The 18,388-nt window shown below is 48.2% G+C and overlaps 2 protein-coding genes across 30 annotated transcripts; both read right to left on the bottom strand.

Annotated features, from left to right (window-relative positions):
- Positions 1-3,231: 3,231 nt before the first annotated feature.
- LOC109775004 (uncharacterized) lies at positions 3,232-12,513 on the bottom strand. 29 transcript variants are annotated; one of them, XM_073501105.1, is made up of 9 exons: positions 11,779-12,371; positions 11,150-11,315; positions 10,722-11,022; positions 6,348-6,393; positions 6,191-6,260; positions 6,004-6,059; positions 5,842-5,926; positions 5,135-5,204; positions 3,232-4,600 (listed from the first exon to the last, which is right to left on the bottom strand). In XM_073501105.1, exons 1-4 carry the CDS (start codon positions 11,886-11,888, stop codon positions 6,353-6,355), a joined length of 618 nt encoding a protein of 205 aa, XP_073357206.1. In that variant the 5' UTR covers positions 11,889-12,371; the 3' UTR covers positions 3,232-4,600; positions 5,135-5,204; positions 5,842-5,926; positions 6,004-6,059; positions 6,191-6,260; positions 6,348-6,352. The 29 variants fall into 29 exon arrangements, with proteins under 29 accessions (XP_073357206.1, XP_073357217.1, XP_073357218.1 ...); XM_073501116.1 differs by having other exon boundaries at positions 3,232-3,933; positions 4,026-4,086; positions 5,114-5,926; positions 6,004-6,260; XM_073501117.1 differs by having other exon boundaries at positions 3,232-3,933; positions 4,017-4,086; positions 5,135-5,926; positions 6,004-6,260.
- Positions 12,514-16,820: 4,307 nt separating this feature from the next.
- Positions 16,821-18,056, bottom strand: LOC109775024 (putative homeobox-leucine zipper protein HOX26). The gene is made up of 2 exons (XM_020333778.3): positions 17,435-18,056; positions 16,821-17,346 (listed from the first exon to the last, which is right to left on the bottom strand). The coding sequence occupies exons 1-2, from the start codon at positions 17,774-17,776 to the stop codon at positions 17,071-17,073; spliced, it is 618 nt and encodes a 205-aa protein (XP_020189367.1). The 5' UTR covers positions 17,777-18,056; the 3' UTR covers positions 16,821-17,070.
- Positions 18,057-18,388: the final 332 nt, after the last annotated feature.

Here is an 18,388-nt window from a genome sequence, read left to right as displayed (position 1 = left end):
AACAGTTTTTAGATTATTTATGTGTCATTTGAGATTGTTTAAGAATCATGAATAACCAAACAAATTTAAATGTTACAATCGGATTTGAATCAGTTCAGAAACATTTCATAGAGACTTCGCACAAATTTTGATGACTTCATTCATATCACTAATATAGATTTCATAAATACTAGCACAAATTTTACTTATTTCAGTTATACTTCAATCAAATTTAAAAAAATTGAGATTTCCCACAAATTGTTAATATCTCAATCAATTTAGAAATATTTTATATAAGTACCAACTATTCCATTGTTTCAAAAACTTTACAAGTATATTTCTCAAGTATGGACACAAAGTTCAGTTATCGAATTCATAAAGATACATTGGTTCTACATAAAAAGCTACTCATGTCTCATTTTCATAATGCAACGGAGAGAAAAAAAATGGAAGGGAACATGGGGAGACCCAAAACTTGAATTCCAAGACTCAAAAAGTCGCACTCCCTTTGTTTTCATTACCTCTTAGTATTGTTCTAAGTCAAATTTTCCAAAATTTAACCAAGTTAGAACAATAAACATTTATAATAACAAATCTATGTGATGTGAAAATATATTTAATGATATTATTTGTATGGTAGATGTCAATGATTTTTTCAAAAAGCTTGGCCAATAAATCATAAAATTTTACATAAGATGAAGTTATTATTCATGGTAAATTATAACGAAAAGAGTACCCGACGTTCACCCATACTCCCTCCTTTCTGGTTTATAGGTCCTGCGCGTATCTCTAGGTCGGTCTAATACTATGAGTTATATATCACAAAATTTATGCCGTTAGAAAATAGACATTTAAGTTTCTAATTCTATAACTTTTTAACTTCCCCCACAATGTTGTACTAAACCCACATCAATTCATATGGATTGGAGGAAGTAATATATAACTCAGATTATGTTGATCAAATCATCAACCTTGGGATGCACATGGGCCTAATAAACTAAAAAAGTAGTACTTACTAAGCAGGAACCACAGACCTGTTTGGATTTAGCCTACAAAGACACTGCCAATGCATGGGCGCACAAAAAATTGGCGCATCCTTCTTTGCCCATCCGGATCTCCCCATCCGTTGGCGTGAAAGTCAACGGAAAGGCTGGGGTTGCCAAGACTCGCCAAAAATTCGATATCAACTGACCACTTTCCCGCATAGTTTAAAAAATAGAACCGCTGATCGAACCAGCGAGGCCCGCCGGTTCAGGTTTTTACTGTTCGAATCATCGGTTTCACCGGTTCGATGTACGGTTTTTTTATACCATAAATAATACATTTTGTGTAATAATAAATAGATGTAAAATCAATAATGTACATAAAATTGAAAAGAAAGTTGGCCGACCAAGATGGTTATTGGGTCAAAGGTGTAACTCATGCACCTATATCTAGCATCCTCTGTTTGAACTAGATGACCCGTTGCGCCAATGGCGCAAAGGCCGAGTGTAAGCCAAGTATTGTAAGAGTGCGTATATATGGATGTTTCAAAAGCATACCACACAGCAGACTAAGCAGCAAATAACGCACAGGATGGTCTTAGGATTACATAAGATGCAAAAAGGATGATAAACACAGAAGTCTTAGTAGACATCTATACTAATGCTAAGTTATATAACAAGGTGATCTTGCAACTTGTTTATATTGAGTAGACGATCAGGCGCAGTCCCTTGAAAGTGCATTTGAAGGCGAAAGCATATGCTTGACCTTTCTTCATGTGCGCCTGACGGAAGAAGTCGCTCCGGCCTCTAGTGATGGTGACCCTTTTGTCAACACCCTTGATAAAGCGGGTTGTGACAGCGGTAATCCCGTCTCCAGTAGTGATTGGCAGTTTACCATGGTCAGCATCCATGTGTGGAAAAAGAGAGCCCATAGAAAAGTGAACCCCAAAGTATTGTAAATGACATTAAAGGCTAGTTAGTATATCATTTTATTCGATGCCATGGTATGAAATAGGACAGAGCAACTGCAAAGGATTACCATCCTTTTGCCCACTGTAGCAAACGTTTCCGTCGTGTGGCACATATAGTAGCGATCAGGTGTGGTGGTGCTGCGGATGATCTTTCGCGGTCTACGAACATTATGTCTGTAGAGCTCAACTGTGTTGCCCTACACAACGTGGCGACTAAACTCATCTAGGTGGTGGATGCTAGGCTCACCTATGTTAAATTGTACAAAGTTATACCATTTAGCAGTTGTTGCAAGAGTTGTTGGAATGAGAAGAGTAATGTGGCTCTTACCACGTAGAATGGACTTTCCAGGCTTTAGATTGATTTTGTTGCCTTTGAACTTTTGGATTGAGTTTCCTTTGCGTGGGCGATGAATGTACTCGAATGGCTTGTTGTGCTTGCGACACATCGGTTCGGATGTGACGAATAGATAAGGTGATCATGATAAGAGTTTGGAACAGCAAACAGAGGACAACATAAAGAAACAGAAGACCTATTGAATCCGAAAACACATTTCATTTAATTGGATGGTAAATTAGATTGTGTGTATCAGTGAAAAATAGAAAAGGCTATTTATCGTGTATAATCAGTGAGAAGCAGTAAGCATTGCGTGTACATGTAACAACAAATAAACCAGAGCATTAATGAATAGCAAACAGAACACCTATTGGACCCTGAAATAAGTTTGTTTTATTAGATTGTTGATCAACTTGCATGCATATGTGTTAATTAAAAAAGAGACTGATCAAATAGCACGCATTAGTGAAGAAGAAGCAATATTCTTTCCGATGTACAAACAATTATAAGTAATCACTGGCTGTGTCTGCCTCCTCTTGTTTAACTGCTGTCATCTTGAAAGTAGTGGAATAATTAAGCTGATTTATCTCGCTGTGATTTCAGTTGGCATGTTTAACAGTGATTCATGTGTCTTAATATAGTGAGACTGGTTTTATTGGACCTAATTTCACAGGCCATTAGTATGAAATTGCTAGTGTATCAGGACTGGACATAAGATGGCTGTGTATGTACTGTATCAGGCAAAAAGCGACAGCGAGCTAAATATTCAAACCATGCATATGTGACTGATTTGTGATTTGTAACGAAGTACAACCTACAATCTCTCTTTGATCCGAAGACATTTCTTTTTCACGGTTTGTGCGGCAACGAAGTTCTTCATGATAACACATGCATAAGTGAAAAATACTACCGATTTGCACAGCACCATGCAAAACGGCTCTACTGCCCCTTGGCAAATTTGCAATTCTGTTCAAATCTTCTGCTCCGTGGTTGACTGCTAGTCCTTTTTTTGGCAAACTCCGAGCCCTGCCCTCCCAAGGAGGGGGGCTCCCTGCTTTCATTAAAACCAGAACCAAAAGGCTCCACCAGGATTACAATTTGAGTAACATGACAAACCTCAAAGATAAAGAAAATTACAGTCATGCCCTTAAGATACGTGTGCCGAGGGACAAAAACACACGCCAATAGTTGCTTCACGGACTGCCACCAGGACCCAGAACGCCAACAACGTGTCTGGCATCCTTGGTTCCATCGACCAGTTCTTCATCCGGTTCCCCTCCCCCTTACTCATGTTGAAGTGAAGTGAGAAAGCACCAGGAGGAGGTGGACGAGGGCACCTTGGGCTCCATCTTCGTGGGCGGCTCACGCTGCAGCTTGGCGCCAGAGCGGCTCCCACTAGCTCCATCTGCATCTCGGCGGCCCGGCAGCTCGGAGGCGCAACAGCTCCATCTGCATCTCAGCGGCCCGGCAGCTCCCACTGCAGCTCGGAGCTGCGGAATCGACAAATGGGGTCGCCGTTGCTCGTATCAACGAGCCAAATCCTTGTAGTTGCCACTGTCGCTCCCTGAAGCTGGTGACTTTCCACAGCAAGGGAGGCTCCAACAATACCATAACGGGCGCTGTTGCCGCTCAGGTACACACTAACCTCCTTCGGTGTTTGATGAATCTGTAGAATTTTTGTGAGCTCGTTAGCTTCATCTCCACCGATAGTTGTGACCCTCACCGCTGCAAAATCCCAACTTAGTTTACCCTTGCAACCTTAGCTCATGGAAGCCATCATCAAGGACGGGTACATGGGCCTGGATAATACCTAACTGATCTATGATGAAAGAAAAGACATGAAAATCCAGTACACATCATCAGAAGCTTTAATTTATCAAGAAAAACACATTTATAGAATTTCTAATTAGCTCAATTTATAGTAGAAATAAAAATAAATCACATGTTCAAATGAATGAGGAGGGCTCAAGACCCCGAATCAGATGTGAAAACCGAGACTGAGATAAATTAGAACTGACACCTATTTACAAGTGTCCCAAAGTAAGTGTCGGCGAGTACTAATTTTGACACTTATCTCATGCAATTGATTTTCCCTAAATCAAAGAAGAAATAACACAGGAAGTACGTAAATTCAGGCTGGTCAAGTCTCCAGTGACAACCGCTATGTGGCAACTAATTACGTATTTGAAGCTGGTCAGCCTGCCTCATGTTTATTGATTCTCGGTATAAATACGTAATTAGTTGCCATCAAGAAGAGCCAAAATGACTCAGTCCCAACCAAACCAAGTTTCATCCACCATCAGATCAAGCAACCTCTGATAAAGAAACCAAACCTGTGAAATAAACCAACTATAAAATTTACATGAATCAAAATTTTAGGCAAACAAAAGATTAATTTCTTACTCGAGACAATATCGATATAGGGCAAGTCCATTTTATAAAAAAAAGAGAAATGTGAACTTTTAAAATTACATCCACGAAAATAATAAAATCATACTCATATTTACCTAAAAGGTTCTCAAAATAAAACCATGTCTGATAAGCCTTGTGCTGCGTATGTGCAGTTCATCAAGAATTTAACAAAACTCTTGAAAAGACAACTAAAATGAGAAAGTTATGAATCCTTGGGGATGTAATGGAGGGAGGCGAAGAAGGAAGGGAACTTGCCAACATTTCAAAAATTCCAGCAATTCCATATTCTGGGTTGAGCGAATGGAGAAACCGTACATATGTAAAATGGCAGAACTATAAGCCCTCATGACAGTGGTGAAATAAGAGAACATGACAACATATCATCAAGTCTACAAATTCAAAGTAATGACAAAGAAAAAGATAAGTCGATGAACCTTGTATAACTGTCAACAAACCTTTCAGAACATTTTCTTGCTTTCGACAGAACGGACCGCTGGATAAATATGACTCTTTGACATTGACCCTCTGGTTGCAAAGAATTTTATCCGATGTCAAAATTTAACCTACAACTTGCTAGTAAATCAATATGAATGGAGAACAAGAGCAGCATAAAAAAATCTTGCTTTCGACCAGAAGGACCGCTAGATAAATCTGACTCTTTGACATTGACCCTCTGGTTGCAAAGAATTTTATCCGATGTCAAAATTTAACCTACAACTTGCTAGTAAATCAATATGAATGGAAAACAAGAGCGGCATCAAAAAAGTTCTTGCTTTCTACAGGAAGGACCGCTGGATAAATATGACTATTTGACATTGACCCTCTAGTTGCAAAGAATTTTATCCGATGTCAAAATTTAACCTACAACTTGCTACTAAATCAATATGAATGGAGAACAAGAGCGGCATAAAAAATAACTCTGATTCAAGAGTACCACAAGGAAAATGGCAGATACCCTTTGTGGATGCATATGAGCAAGACTAACAATTACGGCTTACCACAACATGTATTTCTCCAGGCAAATAGGATACTGACAAGCCCAACAAAAGCACATGCGACTAATTAGTACATATAACTGAACGATGATGTTTTAATGTGAGAAGAACAGGCTGACAACCGATATTATGAAGTGATGTCAAAATCAATAGAGAGAACACAATACCTTGACATGTTGGGATTATGTCTTGTCTATAGGCTAAAGATTTTGATGCAACATCAACCAAATCTTGTTGCTGCTGATCAAATGCCTGAAAACAATGTGTTATACAATTAGTCTGGTGTACTCCAAGATAGTATTTTAACCTGGTAAGATAAAGATACTTACCATTCGCATATATGCAATGCGCTTTTCCATAATATGTTTCTCATTAAGTATTGTGGCTTCGAAATACAAGACATCAGACCAAGAGAGTCCAGTTAGATTTTGTGGATGCATACCGAAAGTGAAAACAGAGCACGTGGAAGGGGGTAAAAAAGGTAATGTAATATTTTGTATGCAGTATGCATAGTACCTTCACTGGATAGTCAACAAGAGGTCTTCTTAAAAGTGCAATCTCTTCTTATTTAACCTTAGCAAAAAGCCTGTGGGAGGAGGGAAATATCTTCATCAGGAACATTAGATCCCATATGCTTGAGAGTACAGAGCAAGTGAATTATACACCTCCATACCTTGCCTAGCTAGTTGATCCTGGTATCATACTCTCCTTTGCAGTGCCTGAAAGGAAAGGCTCTTTTCTGTATCACATAGCTCTTCAGGCAAAAAGTTAATGTTGAGGGTAACAATGGCCTGATGATAATATTTTACAGTGGCAACTGCTTGATAAATAATTAAATGATTATAAAAAAATGAAGTTTACAGAACCCATTTTATGCCATTGACAACCCTTAGAAGAACAACGAATAATCCAATAAAAAAAGAAAATAAGATAAACTGATACAAATGAAATACTCCGATACAAAGAAAGAAAATAAGAGGGAGTACATGGTAGAACCAGGGGTCCTACCGGACCTGCTCCGGAGGTTGTAGGGGAAGGATGGAGTGGGACGGGGCGTTGATCGGGCGCACCGGCGGCTGGGCGCCGTCGCGTCGGAGGGAGATGGCGGCGGCGGCTAGGGTTAGAGGCGGCTAGGGTTCCGGCTCCTCTGGGAGCCGGGCAATAGGGATAATAATATTCTTATTGCTTAATTCCAAAAAGAGTCTTACAGCCTATATTTATAACCTAGATAACTTGCATAAGAATTAACCTAAGATAACTTGCATAAGAATTAACCTAAGATAACTTGTGGGCTAAGATTGCCCGGTGGGCCTAGCTAAACCGGCCATAACACTTCTCCCCGCCTGCACAAACAGCTCGTCCTCGAGCTGTAAGGTGGGGAAGCGCTTGCGGAACTCCTCGAGGCGATCAACCAGCGTCAAACACCTTCTCGACAGCTGGGGCGGCCAGGTCGGCGGCGACGGTGTCCTCCGGAATGTAGTCTGCAACCTCCAGGTAGAAGAGTCGAGGGCAGGCATGGCCGGGCGTGTAGGGCTCGTCGCAGTTGAAGCACAACCCTTGGCGGCGACGCTCGAGTAGCTCAGCTGAGGTGAGCCGGCGGAACGGGCGCGCCGCGGTCGCGGCGAGGGGTGCCGCAGAAGCCTGCGTAGGCCGACCTTGCACGGAATCCGGCCCGGGAAGCGACCCAGCGGTCCGGGACGGTGATTCCTGTTGGATGGCCACCGCGCGGCGCTCGAACGCGCGGGCGCAGTACATGGCCGACTGGAGATCCTGGGGTCCCCGAAGCTCCACGTCCACGCGGATGTGATCCGGAAGTCCACCGACAAAGAGGTCGGCCCGCTGCTGCGCCGTCACACCCGACGCATGGCATGCCAGGGCCTGGAAATGGTCGGCGTAATCCTGCACCGTGGAGGTGAAGGGAAGGCGGCCGAGCTCTGCCAGGCGGCTCCCGCGAACCGGAGGCCCAAAGCAAAGGAGGCAGAGCTCGCGGAAGCGCTCCCAAGGAGGCATGCTGCCCTCGTCCTGCTCGAGGGCGTAGTACCAGGTCTGGGCTGCACCGCGGAGGTGGTAGGATGCCAGGTGGTAGGATGCCAGCCAAGTGCGCTCCGACGCGAGCGTGCGCTGGCCACGGAAAAACTGCTCACACTGGTTGAGCCAGTTAAGCGGGTCCTCTGTGCCGTCATAAGTGGCGAAATCGATCTTGGCGAACCGTGGCGACGTCTGGGTCGGCGCGCCATGGCCGACCGGCTCGGTGGGGCGGAGCAGTGATGATGACGGCGCCCGGTCAATGGTGGGGAGGCCGTCGTAGGCGAGGGTGCCCTCGAGCTGGGCAGGGGCGGCGCCGGTGGTTGCAGCGTCGGTGGCGGAGGGTGGGCCGGCGCGTCGGTGGCCGCGGGGGACGGCGGCTGTAAATACCACAGAGGGCCCGCGGCCGGAGTGGACCCGCCGGGGTGGCCCATCGGGAACGGCAGCAGCGGCAGCCCGGTGCAGGCCGGCGCGGAGAACGGCGGCTGCAGAGGGCCGGTGGCCCCCGCCTGCGGCGTCTGCTGTAGCGGCCACGGAGCCGCTGAGGGCGCTGGCGCCAAGTGCCAGAGGGGCGCCGCGGCCGCCGGTGGCCCGCTCGGTGGAGCCGGCGCAGCCGGCGTGGATGGAACCGGCGCGGGCCAGACCAGCCACGGGGCTGGGGCGGGCGGGGCAGCCGCGGGTGGCACCGCAGGCGCTGGCGCGGCCCACTGCGGCCAGGCCGGCTCTGGAGCGGACGGCGGCGGTAGCGCCGGGTATCCTCCGGCGAGGGCCGCGGGCACGAGTACCACGGAAGAGCCGGCGGTCCGGAGGGCACGGGCGGCGGGAGCGGCGGTGACGGCCCGTACGGGCTGGCCAGGTAAAGCCGGATGCCCTGGACCGCGACGACCAGGTCGTTCAGGACACCGGCCATGGCCTCCGGGGAGTATTGGGCCGTGAGAGTCGATGGAGCTGGCGGCGTAGTGGTGACGGGGGGCGGCAGCAGGCCGGTGGGCGCGCCGGAGATGAGATCCAGCAGCGCCGACGGAAGGGCCAGCTGCCCCGTGGCGATCGGAGATGACGCGGCGGCGGTGGTGGTGGTAAGGGGCAGCAGCGGTGGTGGTGGCGGTGAAGACATGGTCGAAACCCGGGTACCTGATACCAAATTGGTAGAACCAGGGGTCCTACCGGACCTGCTCCGGAGGTTGTAGGGGAAGGATGGAGTGGGACGGGGCGTTGACCGGGCGCGCCGGCGGCTGGGCGCCGTCGCGTCGGAGGGAGATGGCGGCGGCGGCTAGGGTTCCGGCTCCTCTGGGAGCCGGGCAATAGGGATAATAATATTCTTATTGCTTAATTCCAAAAAGAGTCTTACAGCCTATATTTATAACCTAGATAACTTGCATAAGAATTAACCTAAGATAACTTGCATAAGAATTAACCTAAGATAACTTGTGGACTAAGATTGCCCGGTGGGCCTAGCTAAACCGGCCATAACAGTACACACTGAACGCATCCCTGCCTGCCCCTGAGTATATCCGCATGCTGAGTAATACACCACACACATCATGAAGTAGGAGGTGAAAAGATGCAGCGATTGGAAACTGCAAGTAGACAGAAAAAAGTTGAAGCATTACGGACCAAGGAGCGCTAAAAAAGCCTCATTACGCTGGACAAAAGAAGTTTCAGTCTGGAGATTTGTCTGTAACCCCTCCCCCAACTATACCCCTGTACATTTGCGTTAAGAGTCTAAAAAGTTTGATCTGAACGAATGAATATCACTGGGGAATATTTAAAACTAAAATATGCCTGAATAAAACAAGGTGAAAACATGATCTACTGACTCATTGCCTATCTGGCAGAAAAACTGAAAATAAAATGGAGAAAACACAGAAAAGCAAAGATGACAGGCTACACAAAACTCAGGAAAAACTAAATCTACACTGGTACAGTTCACAATTAGTTATGCCACAAAAAAACTGATTATCCCAAAAACTGATTGCTGAACCTACAAAAACAAATTGCCCCATAATATAATCCCAACCTTATTTTGCATAAGATAAAAGTAGACAAACAACATCCCCACCGAGCATAAAACCTGATTCCCTGAACCTACAAAAGTGATTATCCCATACTACTATCACTGACTTATCCTGCATAAGATCTCGCTGCAGAAACAAAAAACTAAAATGAAGAAAACTGAACTGACACATCCATCAAGGCCTGCAGTTTACAAAAAAAAAAGGATGCGCATGTCAACCGTTTCTTCGACCATTGTTCATTTAGCAAATTAGGCCATGTAATCCATGACCGTCTACTCGTGTATTTTCTCAACCAGCCTAGGTTTTCTTGACCCATACTTCCTTTCCATTCAGGAGCCACAAGCTTTACCCAAATTTTCACATACAAATAAATAATGTTTACCCAGTCATAATGTTCTGGGCATTTTTCGGTACTACAGACAGAATGCTCGGTCAGCAGAAATGTGGCTACTTGGGCACAAGTAACAATAACAGAGACTAAATTACAGTCCGAAGTCAAGTCACCAGTACACTTATGTTGACACAGATTTTCATGCATTGTAATCATAAGAGTATTACTGCAACTCATTCATAATACACCTTAAAGAGATGGTAAGCACCGGCGCAAGAACGGCATAGACGCGAGCGCAACAGGTGACGAGCTCACAACAAAGGAGAGCACAACACTTCTTTGGGAATAAGATGCAGTGACATATCCTATTTGTATTTTGAACATGAGCCATTGATAGAAGTATTTGGGAGCCAAGAGCAATCAATTCACCCTAATCACCTGGCTGCAATAAGCATAAGCACAATTCAAAATATTGAACGGGTGATAACCGAATAAATACCACTTCATTATTCCTTTACTAACCGAAGCAAAAAATATATATCTCTTGCTTCTCCCTTCTTGCCGTCACACAAATAGGGTGCACACAGCCCAATTTGTCAAAACATGTTCTGCGTCCATTGAATTCAAGAGGAGGCAAGGAAATTGAGGGAGCAAGAGACACTGCAGAAGCTAGTACCTACGGAGCAGCAGCACCATTCCAACCATCTCATCGCCGCCTTGAGCTTGAGGGAGGAGGGCCAGGGGCCTGGCATCGCGGGCCGCCCATGCTCTTCCTTCTTGCCGCTGTCCAGCGCTGCCACACCAAGCACGACCGTCGGAGCCCCGGTGAAGAGCGAGAACCTGCCAACCTCTGCGTCCACGTGGGCGTTGAGCCCTGAGACAGAGCGGCGCATCCTCGGCGTTCTGCTTGACGCCGCCAAACAATAGCCGGTGGAGAGGCGACGACCGACCAGCGCCATCACTGTTTTCAGGTAAAGCTAGTGGAAATAGCATCCAAAGCATCAGGAAACACCCTGATTGCGTACTGAAAGTACAAAGAAGAACAATCACTTCTAAAGCATATATGGCTTTCTTTTGTAGTACCAGTTCCAAGACCACAATTACCTGCTCAACTTCAGGATGCCGATCCGCTGCAGCTTCAACAACAATTGAGCAAGATATTTCTGCTGAGCCACCACCATACACAATTGAGTTGTTGATGATCAGATTCCTTGCAACACACAGAGCATCATGAATACTTCGCTTGGTCTCCCCATCATCCTTTTGTTGCCTGTGCAATAAACAAGAACACCAAAGATACCAGTATCCATCAGTTTAGATATGACTTAAATGCATACTAAGACTGGAAGAAACAGTCGACCTTGGTGTTTCTCAGATATTTTGAGGACTTCAAATCTTACAATCCTAAAAGTAATAGCACACAACTAAATAGTAAAGATTTCTTTAATGTTCTGATATTACTGTAAATATGTTCAACAACAAAATTGCCCAAATATCATGAACAACAGAGATGCACTTGAAGTAACACACTATTGTAAATATCCATAATAAAAGCTCACCTCTTCAAACAAAAGAAGAGGCATAAATATCAAAATCTTCCCTGAGTAGTCTTTCCCCTCAGATATTTACACAAACAACTATTGTGCACATCTACAACCTCTCAATATGGGACAAAAAAAATGTTGTAGATCGGGGGCGAGGCTAGGAAGAGATGTTGCTCAAGGCTGCTATACCTACGGATGCTGGGTGGTGCGCCGGTGCCGAGCATATCCACCCCAATCCGCTGCAGGGACAATTCAAACTGCGAATCATGGTGGCTTCCCGTGCAACCCCATATCTTCATGGTTTGCTGCTCCAAACCTGAGCAATCCCCAAATCCTCAGCAGAGAAGGAACGCCGTCCCTTGGCTCATGGCTCGCCTATTGCCGGCCTTCTGCATCTTTCCTCCATCCCACTGCCATGGGCCTCTGGTCGCCATCACCATCATCCTCACCCACCTCCGCTCCTCCATAGGACACACCAGAGATGGCCGCCTGCTCACCCCAACGATCTGACCGCCTATGGCGCTGCAGATGGCAGGTGGAGGGGCTAGCATGGGGAGAAGGAGGAGTGGGGCGGCACGGGAGAGAGAGAGGAGGAGAGCCAGCGGCGCAGCAAGGGAGAGAGAGGAGGAAAAGGAGGAGAGGTGGCGGCGGCGCAGCAAGGGAGAGAGAGAGGAGGAACAGGAGGAGGGAGGGAGTGGAATTTAGGTTTTTACCGGGCGTTCGCTGCGACCCCTCCTCTCTCACACAGAACGCTAGCAAAACCCACTGCAATGCTGGGTCCTCAGGCAAACGAGGCCCACCCATTAGGCACACATAAGTAAAAATAAGATGTAAAGAAGAATGGACAGTTGAGTCTTTGACACAGCTGTAAAAAGTACATGCGCTGGTAGGTCGAGCGCACCGCATGGATCGGCGGACGCAGATGCCCCAGAACGGCGGGTACTCTAGCGTTATTTATATGCTCCGATTCCCTTCGACATAGGTTATTTTTCTATTTTTGTATATATGTGGCACTGGTTCAATGCCGGTTTTATACACCGGTTCATGCAAAACCACCCGCTTTACATGGTTCTTTCCGGTCCAAATGCAGAGCGGTCTTTTTAGCTTAAAAAACCAATAAGGGCGCCGGTTCTGGGTTTTTTCGGTCCGACTGCCGGTTCGGCCCAGTTTTTTATACTATGCTTTCCTATGGGTAAATTGGGGCACCAATCCAAAGATCCCCATGTGATTGATCAAACCTACTATTTTTCTTTTGCGAATGATCGAACCTACTCGGCACATAGCGTAGACGGTGGAAAAGGGTTATTCATAAGGCTCTGAACTTTGCCAAAATTATCAACTGAGGTAGCCCTGACGTTTCTTCACTTGTGGTTACATTTTCGACCAGTGGCCTCTCAATAAATTTGTGATCAGTATTAGAACCGTATATAAAATTGTTGTTCGACATAAGGGCATCTTCAACGGCAACTCGCAAATTCGTCCCGCATCCATCCATGGAAAGGGGGACCATTCCGTTGACACGGATGCGGGAGGCCGCCATACAACCTTAGCCGCATACATTTTGACAACAACTCAAACTAATCGGACAAAATTCGATCAAACACGACCGGATTTCATATAATCACGACCGGATTTTATATAAACATGACGGATTTCATTTAAACTTGATGGATTTCATCTATACATGACGGATTTCATAACATTTACATCAACTAAGCGGAGCTCGTCCGGCTAGGTCTAAATAGTCGTCGGTGCCCGTTCCCTGTGTCCGACCATGAACCAAGAGAACTGAAGCGCGGCGGGTCTCCAACGTTGTCTTCATGACCGGCAACAGTGAGCCGGAGGTATATACTTCAGCACGAAGGGCAACTCTCTCGCCAACCGCTCATCTGAGTGGAACCACCGCTTGATGCTTCAGTCGGAGGGGAAGGGTCCCTACGCTATAGGGACCATGGTTGGTTTTGGGTAAGGGGACGATGGTAGCCTGTGAGAAGGCAAGACACCGGCTGTGTAAGCTGGCGGTGCCTTGACGGTGGCCTTCATGGGACCCAAGCGGCGGCGACATCCCATGTTCTATTTCTCCTCAATGATGGCGACGGACGCGGACGCGGAAGCGATGGCCACCGACTCGTCAACTTCCGCGCACCCGCCTCATGTCTCCACCTGCATGGCGCAGGAAGTGCGGTCGCAGACACGGGAGGCGCGGGACGACGCGGCATTGTCGGCGGCAGCGTTGATGCCCGTGCCGCCGTGCTCCCCGTTGTGTCGGCGTGTAGCAACTCGTCACTCCTCCTCGAACTGGTGTAGAGCGACCAGTTGCTGAATCATGCGCCGGCTTGGGGCCGCGGCAACTGGCTCCGTCGGGCTAGGCGAGTGAGGTGGAGCAGCAAGCTGCCTTGCTCGTATCCGGCTGACTCGGCGGGCCACCCAGCCGGCTTGTATGCCGCAGAACTGCTATTCGGAAGCCATCGGAAGAGTGGAGAAAATGGTGGAGGAGGAGACTGGAGAGCGGCGGAGGGGTGCGATTCTTGCCCGACGTCTGGCCTCGTTTAAATAGAGGGCGGGCCGGAGGAGCTCGGCCGGCGTTGTGTTTAATGCCGGCCTGCTCATGAGCGAACGTGTGGTCGGAGTAGGTTTCTGGGCTTCTAAGCAGTTTAATGGAGGCGTTTGAATGCGGCGAGGAGGCGTGTTTATCCGGACGTATAGCGGACGACGCCCTCGGCCGTCGCATCGCTTCAGCGGTGGAGGTAGTGAGAAGTCGTGTCCGCCCTGAGCTGTCTTTAATATGGAGCGGCGCGCTCTATAGCAACATGATGCATGCAGGCAGGTGGCGCCGGGCTGGAAGTGCTCACGGGAGGGTGGTGGGGTTTTTGGTGGGATATGGCGGTCAAAAGCGGGCTTGGGATCGGTCCGAACTCCCATAAACCTCCCCTATGTTTGTCTCCGGTTTGCGTGACAAATCACGTTCGGATCATGCCGTGGACCGATACAGAACCGTGTTAAATGGCTTTCGTGGTCCGGACAGCGCGATTCAAACGGACGCGAACGGTTCGCGAGTCGGCCTTCAAGATGCCCCAAAAATTCATGGATGCGCCGCGCTTGCTGAAACCAGCTAGGGAAAGGCCCCATTCGTTCAAGGCATCCCGAAACGCAAACATTTCTTTCCAGAAGTGGACGAGATCTCTCAAGCTCGACTCATACTCGTACACTGCATGCGAACCCTGTGATCGAGATTTTTGACGCCCGTGCTAGCGACAAATCATCGGGTGGTCGCGCCGCGGTTGTTGAAAAGGGCAACCAAGGTTGAAATTGGAAACGCCCGGATCCTGCTAGGCCAAGACCATCCTTCGCCGTACGGAACTTGTATGGTTATCGAGGGCTAATTGAGACCCGGAGACAGAACTCGGTTTCTTGGTCCGACCCGTGATCAAATGCTGCGAGTTAACCAGATAATCATTAGTATGTCTGTTGTGAAACCGTGGACAAATAATTTAAGGAAATCTGTTGCTTCCGTCAGGGTGCAAGGGTAAACGAGATCAAGGAGAAAGTGACACTCAGTGACTGTTCAACGGAGTATAATTGAGCAGATAAATTTGCAAAATACCCCCTGTGTTGCTCTTGAAACAGGCTTTCGCCCCTGTGTCGTTCTCGTCCGAGGCGACATGGGGCGACCGAACCTTACATAGTGCCACCGCCTCTTTCTCTCTTCTCCCCCCGTGCGGCCGACGGCAGCGGTGCTCTCCCCCTTGGAGTGCTTTCTCGTCGTGGACGGCGATGTGTGTGAATCCGTGGCAGCTCGGAGGTCCTTCCATGTCGGCGCGTGTGGAACGGTTTGCTTCGGTCTGGTTCTGATTCAGGCAGTCCCGTCGCCAGAGGTCTCAACTCGCTGGCCGCGGATAAGGCCTTGCTCGTGTGCGCGTTGGCAAGGCCAGAAGAGGGCCATGGCCATGGCGTGCTCAACAGCGGGTCGTCATCAGGCGCTGGTTGTGCCCTCTCCTGGTCTAGACAGGACTGGTTGGGGAACGTCGGTGTGGGGGACTACGTCACCAGATCCGTTGGGACTCGGTGTCTGTTGTCCAGCAGTGGAAGGAGGTGCCTTCCCGTTCTTGCTACCGTGGTTGGTGAGCTGCAATAATGATGGTCGACAGAGTCTTGGGATCTTGGATGTTGGGGTGATGACCCCTGGAAGGAGAGGCTGCATGTTTGGCTCATCGACAAGCAGCTGCGGTAGAGGTGGTGTCTCTTTTTAGCTAAGTGGATGGCAAGGGGAGGATTGGTGGATGATCCTATTGTCGTCGTGGCTTCAGTGGTGCCTGCTCCTTGGTTTGGGTCTAGAGGTCTTGTGTTGGTGGCACAGAAAAGCTATGTGCTCCGGTGTTGGCGACGATGACGCTTGCGTGTGTTGCTTCACTCTTGAGCGCATTGTTGTGGGTCCACTTGTGATGTCATGGCTCCGGGTGAAAACCCTAGTCCGTCTTCTCGGACTCAACGGCAGTGGCGCTTGGCATCATCACCTTCTTAAGGCATCGTTGTGAAGCCCAGTTCCTTTCGGTTGTAGCGGGTCAGCGTCTTCGGGCATGTCTTGTCCCTCACATGTAGCATGCTCGACTTTGGCGTGGGATGGTCCCGAACTCCCGATGATCTCCTATAATTTACGCGTGCCCCCCCATGGTCTCTGTTCTTTGTCATCGTTACCTCTTTGCAGAAGCGGCGTTGCATGGCCTGGAGCGAGCGGCAATCTCAACGGCGAGTCGGCCCCTTCGGAGATGGCTCGGTGTCTTCGGTACTAACGTCTTTGGTGGTTTCTCAAGGCTGCGCGGTCCAATTCCTCCCACGAAACGAGCATCGCCGGAAAAACTAAATAAATCCAGAAAAATATGAGCATCAGTGCCATGTCTAAGACTTAAGCCCTGATCGATCGTTTTCCATCACAAGAAACCTAACCATCTGAGATACGCTCATCTCGCGGCTCATGAAAAAGCTTAGCATGAACCCATCTCAACCATGCATGCCTGAAATGGTTTTGTTTTCAAAACCATACAAGAGTTCAAGAGCACCTTGCGACCTTTCCATTGAACTGACCGCGAAGGCGAAGATTGTCCATTCCAATGCAAGAATCATGGAAAGAAGGTTCGCTCATTTGTCAGATGTGATATGAGCAATGACTAGTGGACTAACTGATTCCCGCAGTTAATTTGGGGCCAATTTTGCTGCTCGAGATCATGCAGGAATCGTGACCATCCAGAGCGAGGAAGTAAACACATATGACGAAACTACCAAAGTACACAGTAGCTAATACATGCATCAATCTTGTCAGCTCGTTAGGTTCATGCGAGTGTGAGTTTACATAAACCTCACCACACACACTATATTTCGGTCATGCCTAGATAATTCACTACGCTATAGGCTATGCTACGTGACGGCGCACTTCTAGTTGACTAGTTCCATGGCGGCGGTAATCAATCTCGCAGTCGAAATCAACTAGGCCGCCCTCCGGCCGCCGGCGAGCCTGTTGCAGGACGGACACCCCATGAGCCTCGAGTCATGTGAACCACCGACGAGGAGGACCGCGCGTGTCTCGGCGAGCTCGCTCCGGAGCCGCGCGTTGTCGTCGCTGAGGCGCTCGCACCACCGGCGCAGCAGCTCGCAGTCGAGCTCCGTCTGCTTGAGCTTGGTGCGCGCCCTCCTGTTCTGGAACCACACCTCCACCTGCCTCGGCTTCAACCCAAGCTGCCCCGCAAGATCGCGCTTCTCAACCTGCAATACAAAACAATCCGGTCAGAATCGGACGCATGCAACTTACTTTGCACTTCAAGGAGAGATTGAGTAGAAGACATGGACGTACATGCGAGAGGACGTTGTGGGCGCGGAAGCTTTTCTCCAACAGCGCCGCCTGCTCCGCGGTGAGCCGGAGCTTCTTCCTCGCGCGGCCGGCTGCGTCCCCTCCGTTGTCATCATCGTCGACGTCGCTGCCGCTGTGCACAGCCCTGGCCCTCTTGCCATGCTGCCTTGCACTGCTGCCTATCCGCTTCTCCCCTCTCTCCCTTGCCTCTGGCCGTAGGAGGGGGGCCTGCACCGGCGGCGGTTGGCTACCGGTGCCGATCACGAGCGACAGCCTTGTGTCGACAAGCTCCTCCACCTCCAGCGACTCCTTGCTAGCGCTGCTTATGGTCGTAAGGCTAGACATCTTCGAACCAAAATCAAGTGAATTCGCTCGTGCCGTCGATCGAGAGATATCGAGATATGCCGCCGGCGCCGGGTAGCTAGATGATGATGGCAAACAGATGGTGTGTGTTCCTGAAGGCTTTATAGGTGGCCTGGCTACGAGACACTGGACACGGTCGCATCCCACGTATGGTTTCGTGTGCGAGTTAAGCAAGACAATTAGTGCTGCATGCTTAGGTTTACTAGGTAAGATTACTACGGGTGATTGATGCTTGGTTTGACTACTGAGGGGAAAATCTTTATTGAGGGATTTGACTGAGCAAAACTAATTAGTAACCAAGGCTATAAAACTGGCTCATATTCTAACCAAGTTCATCAATACAAAGTTTCTGCTAGCTTCCGATCAAAATAGATGGACTTTGAAATTTTAACTTCTAATGTAACTTTTGAAAATTAAATTTTGTAAAAGTATATATATGTAAGCAAAATATTATAGATTCTTATTTACCATGCTGGTTATTATGAAGGGGCATAATTTTTGAAGAGTGTGCTATTTTACTAAACAAACATGCATGCATGGCAGTTTTGCGAAACTGTGAAACTCTGCGTTTAACTTTGTTGGCATTTCTTTCCC

This window comes from Aegilops tauschii, chromosome 6 (assembly GCF_002575655.3).
Source record: "Aegilops tauschii subsp. strangulata cultivar AL8/78 chromosome 6, Aet v6.0, whole genome shotgun sequence".
NCBI classification, from domain to species: Eukaryota; Viridiplantae; Streptophyta; class Magnoliopsida; order Poales; family Poaceae; genus Aegilops; species Aegilops tauschii.
The sequence above is the reverse complement of the archived record's forward strand: the minus strand, read 5'-3'. Positions and strand labels throughout refer to the sequence as shown.

Bases quoted from the DNA above. Each gene is read 5' to 3' on its own strand.
- LOC109775024 (XM_020333778.3), bottom strand. From the start codon at position 17,776: ATGTCTAGCCTTACGACCATAAGCAGCGCTAGCAAGGAGTCGCTGGAG. The intron at 17,347-17,434 runs GTACGTCCATGT...TTTGTATTGCAG, and splicing joins CCCACAACGTCCTCTCGCAT to GTTGAGAAGCGCGATCTTGC.
- LOC109775004 (XM_045229727.2), bottom strand. From the start codon at position 11,888: ATGAAGATATGGGGTTGCACGGGAAGCCACCATGATTCGCAGTTTGAA. The intron at 11,316-11,778 runs GTATAGCAGCCT...TTTATTGCACAG, and splicing joins GCACCACCCAGCATCCGTAG to GCAACAAAAGGATGATGGGG. The intron at 11,023-11,149 runs GTAATTGTGGTC...TATTTCCACTAG, and splicing joins GGCATCCTGAAGTTGAGCAG to CTTTACCTGAAAACAGTGAT.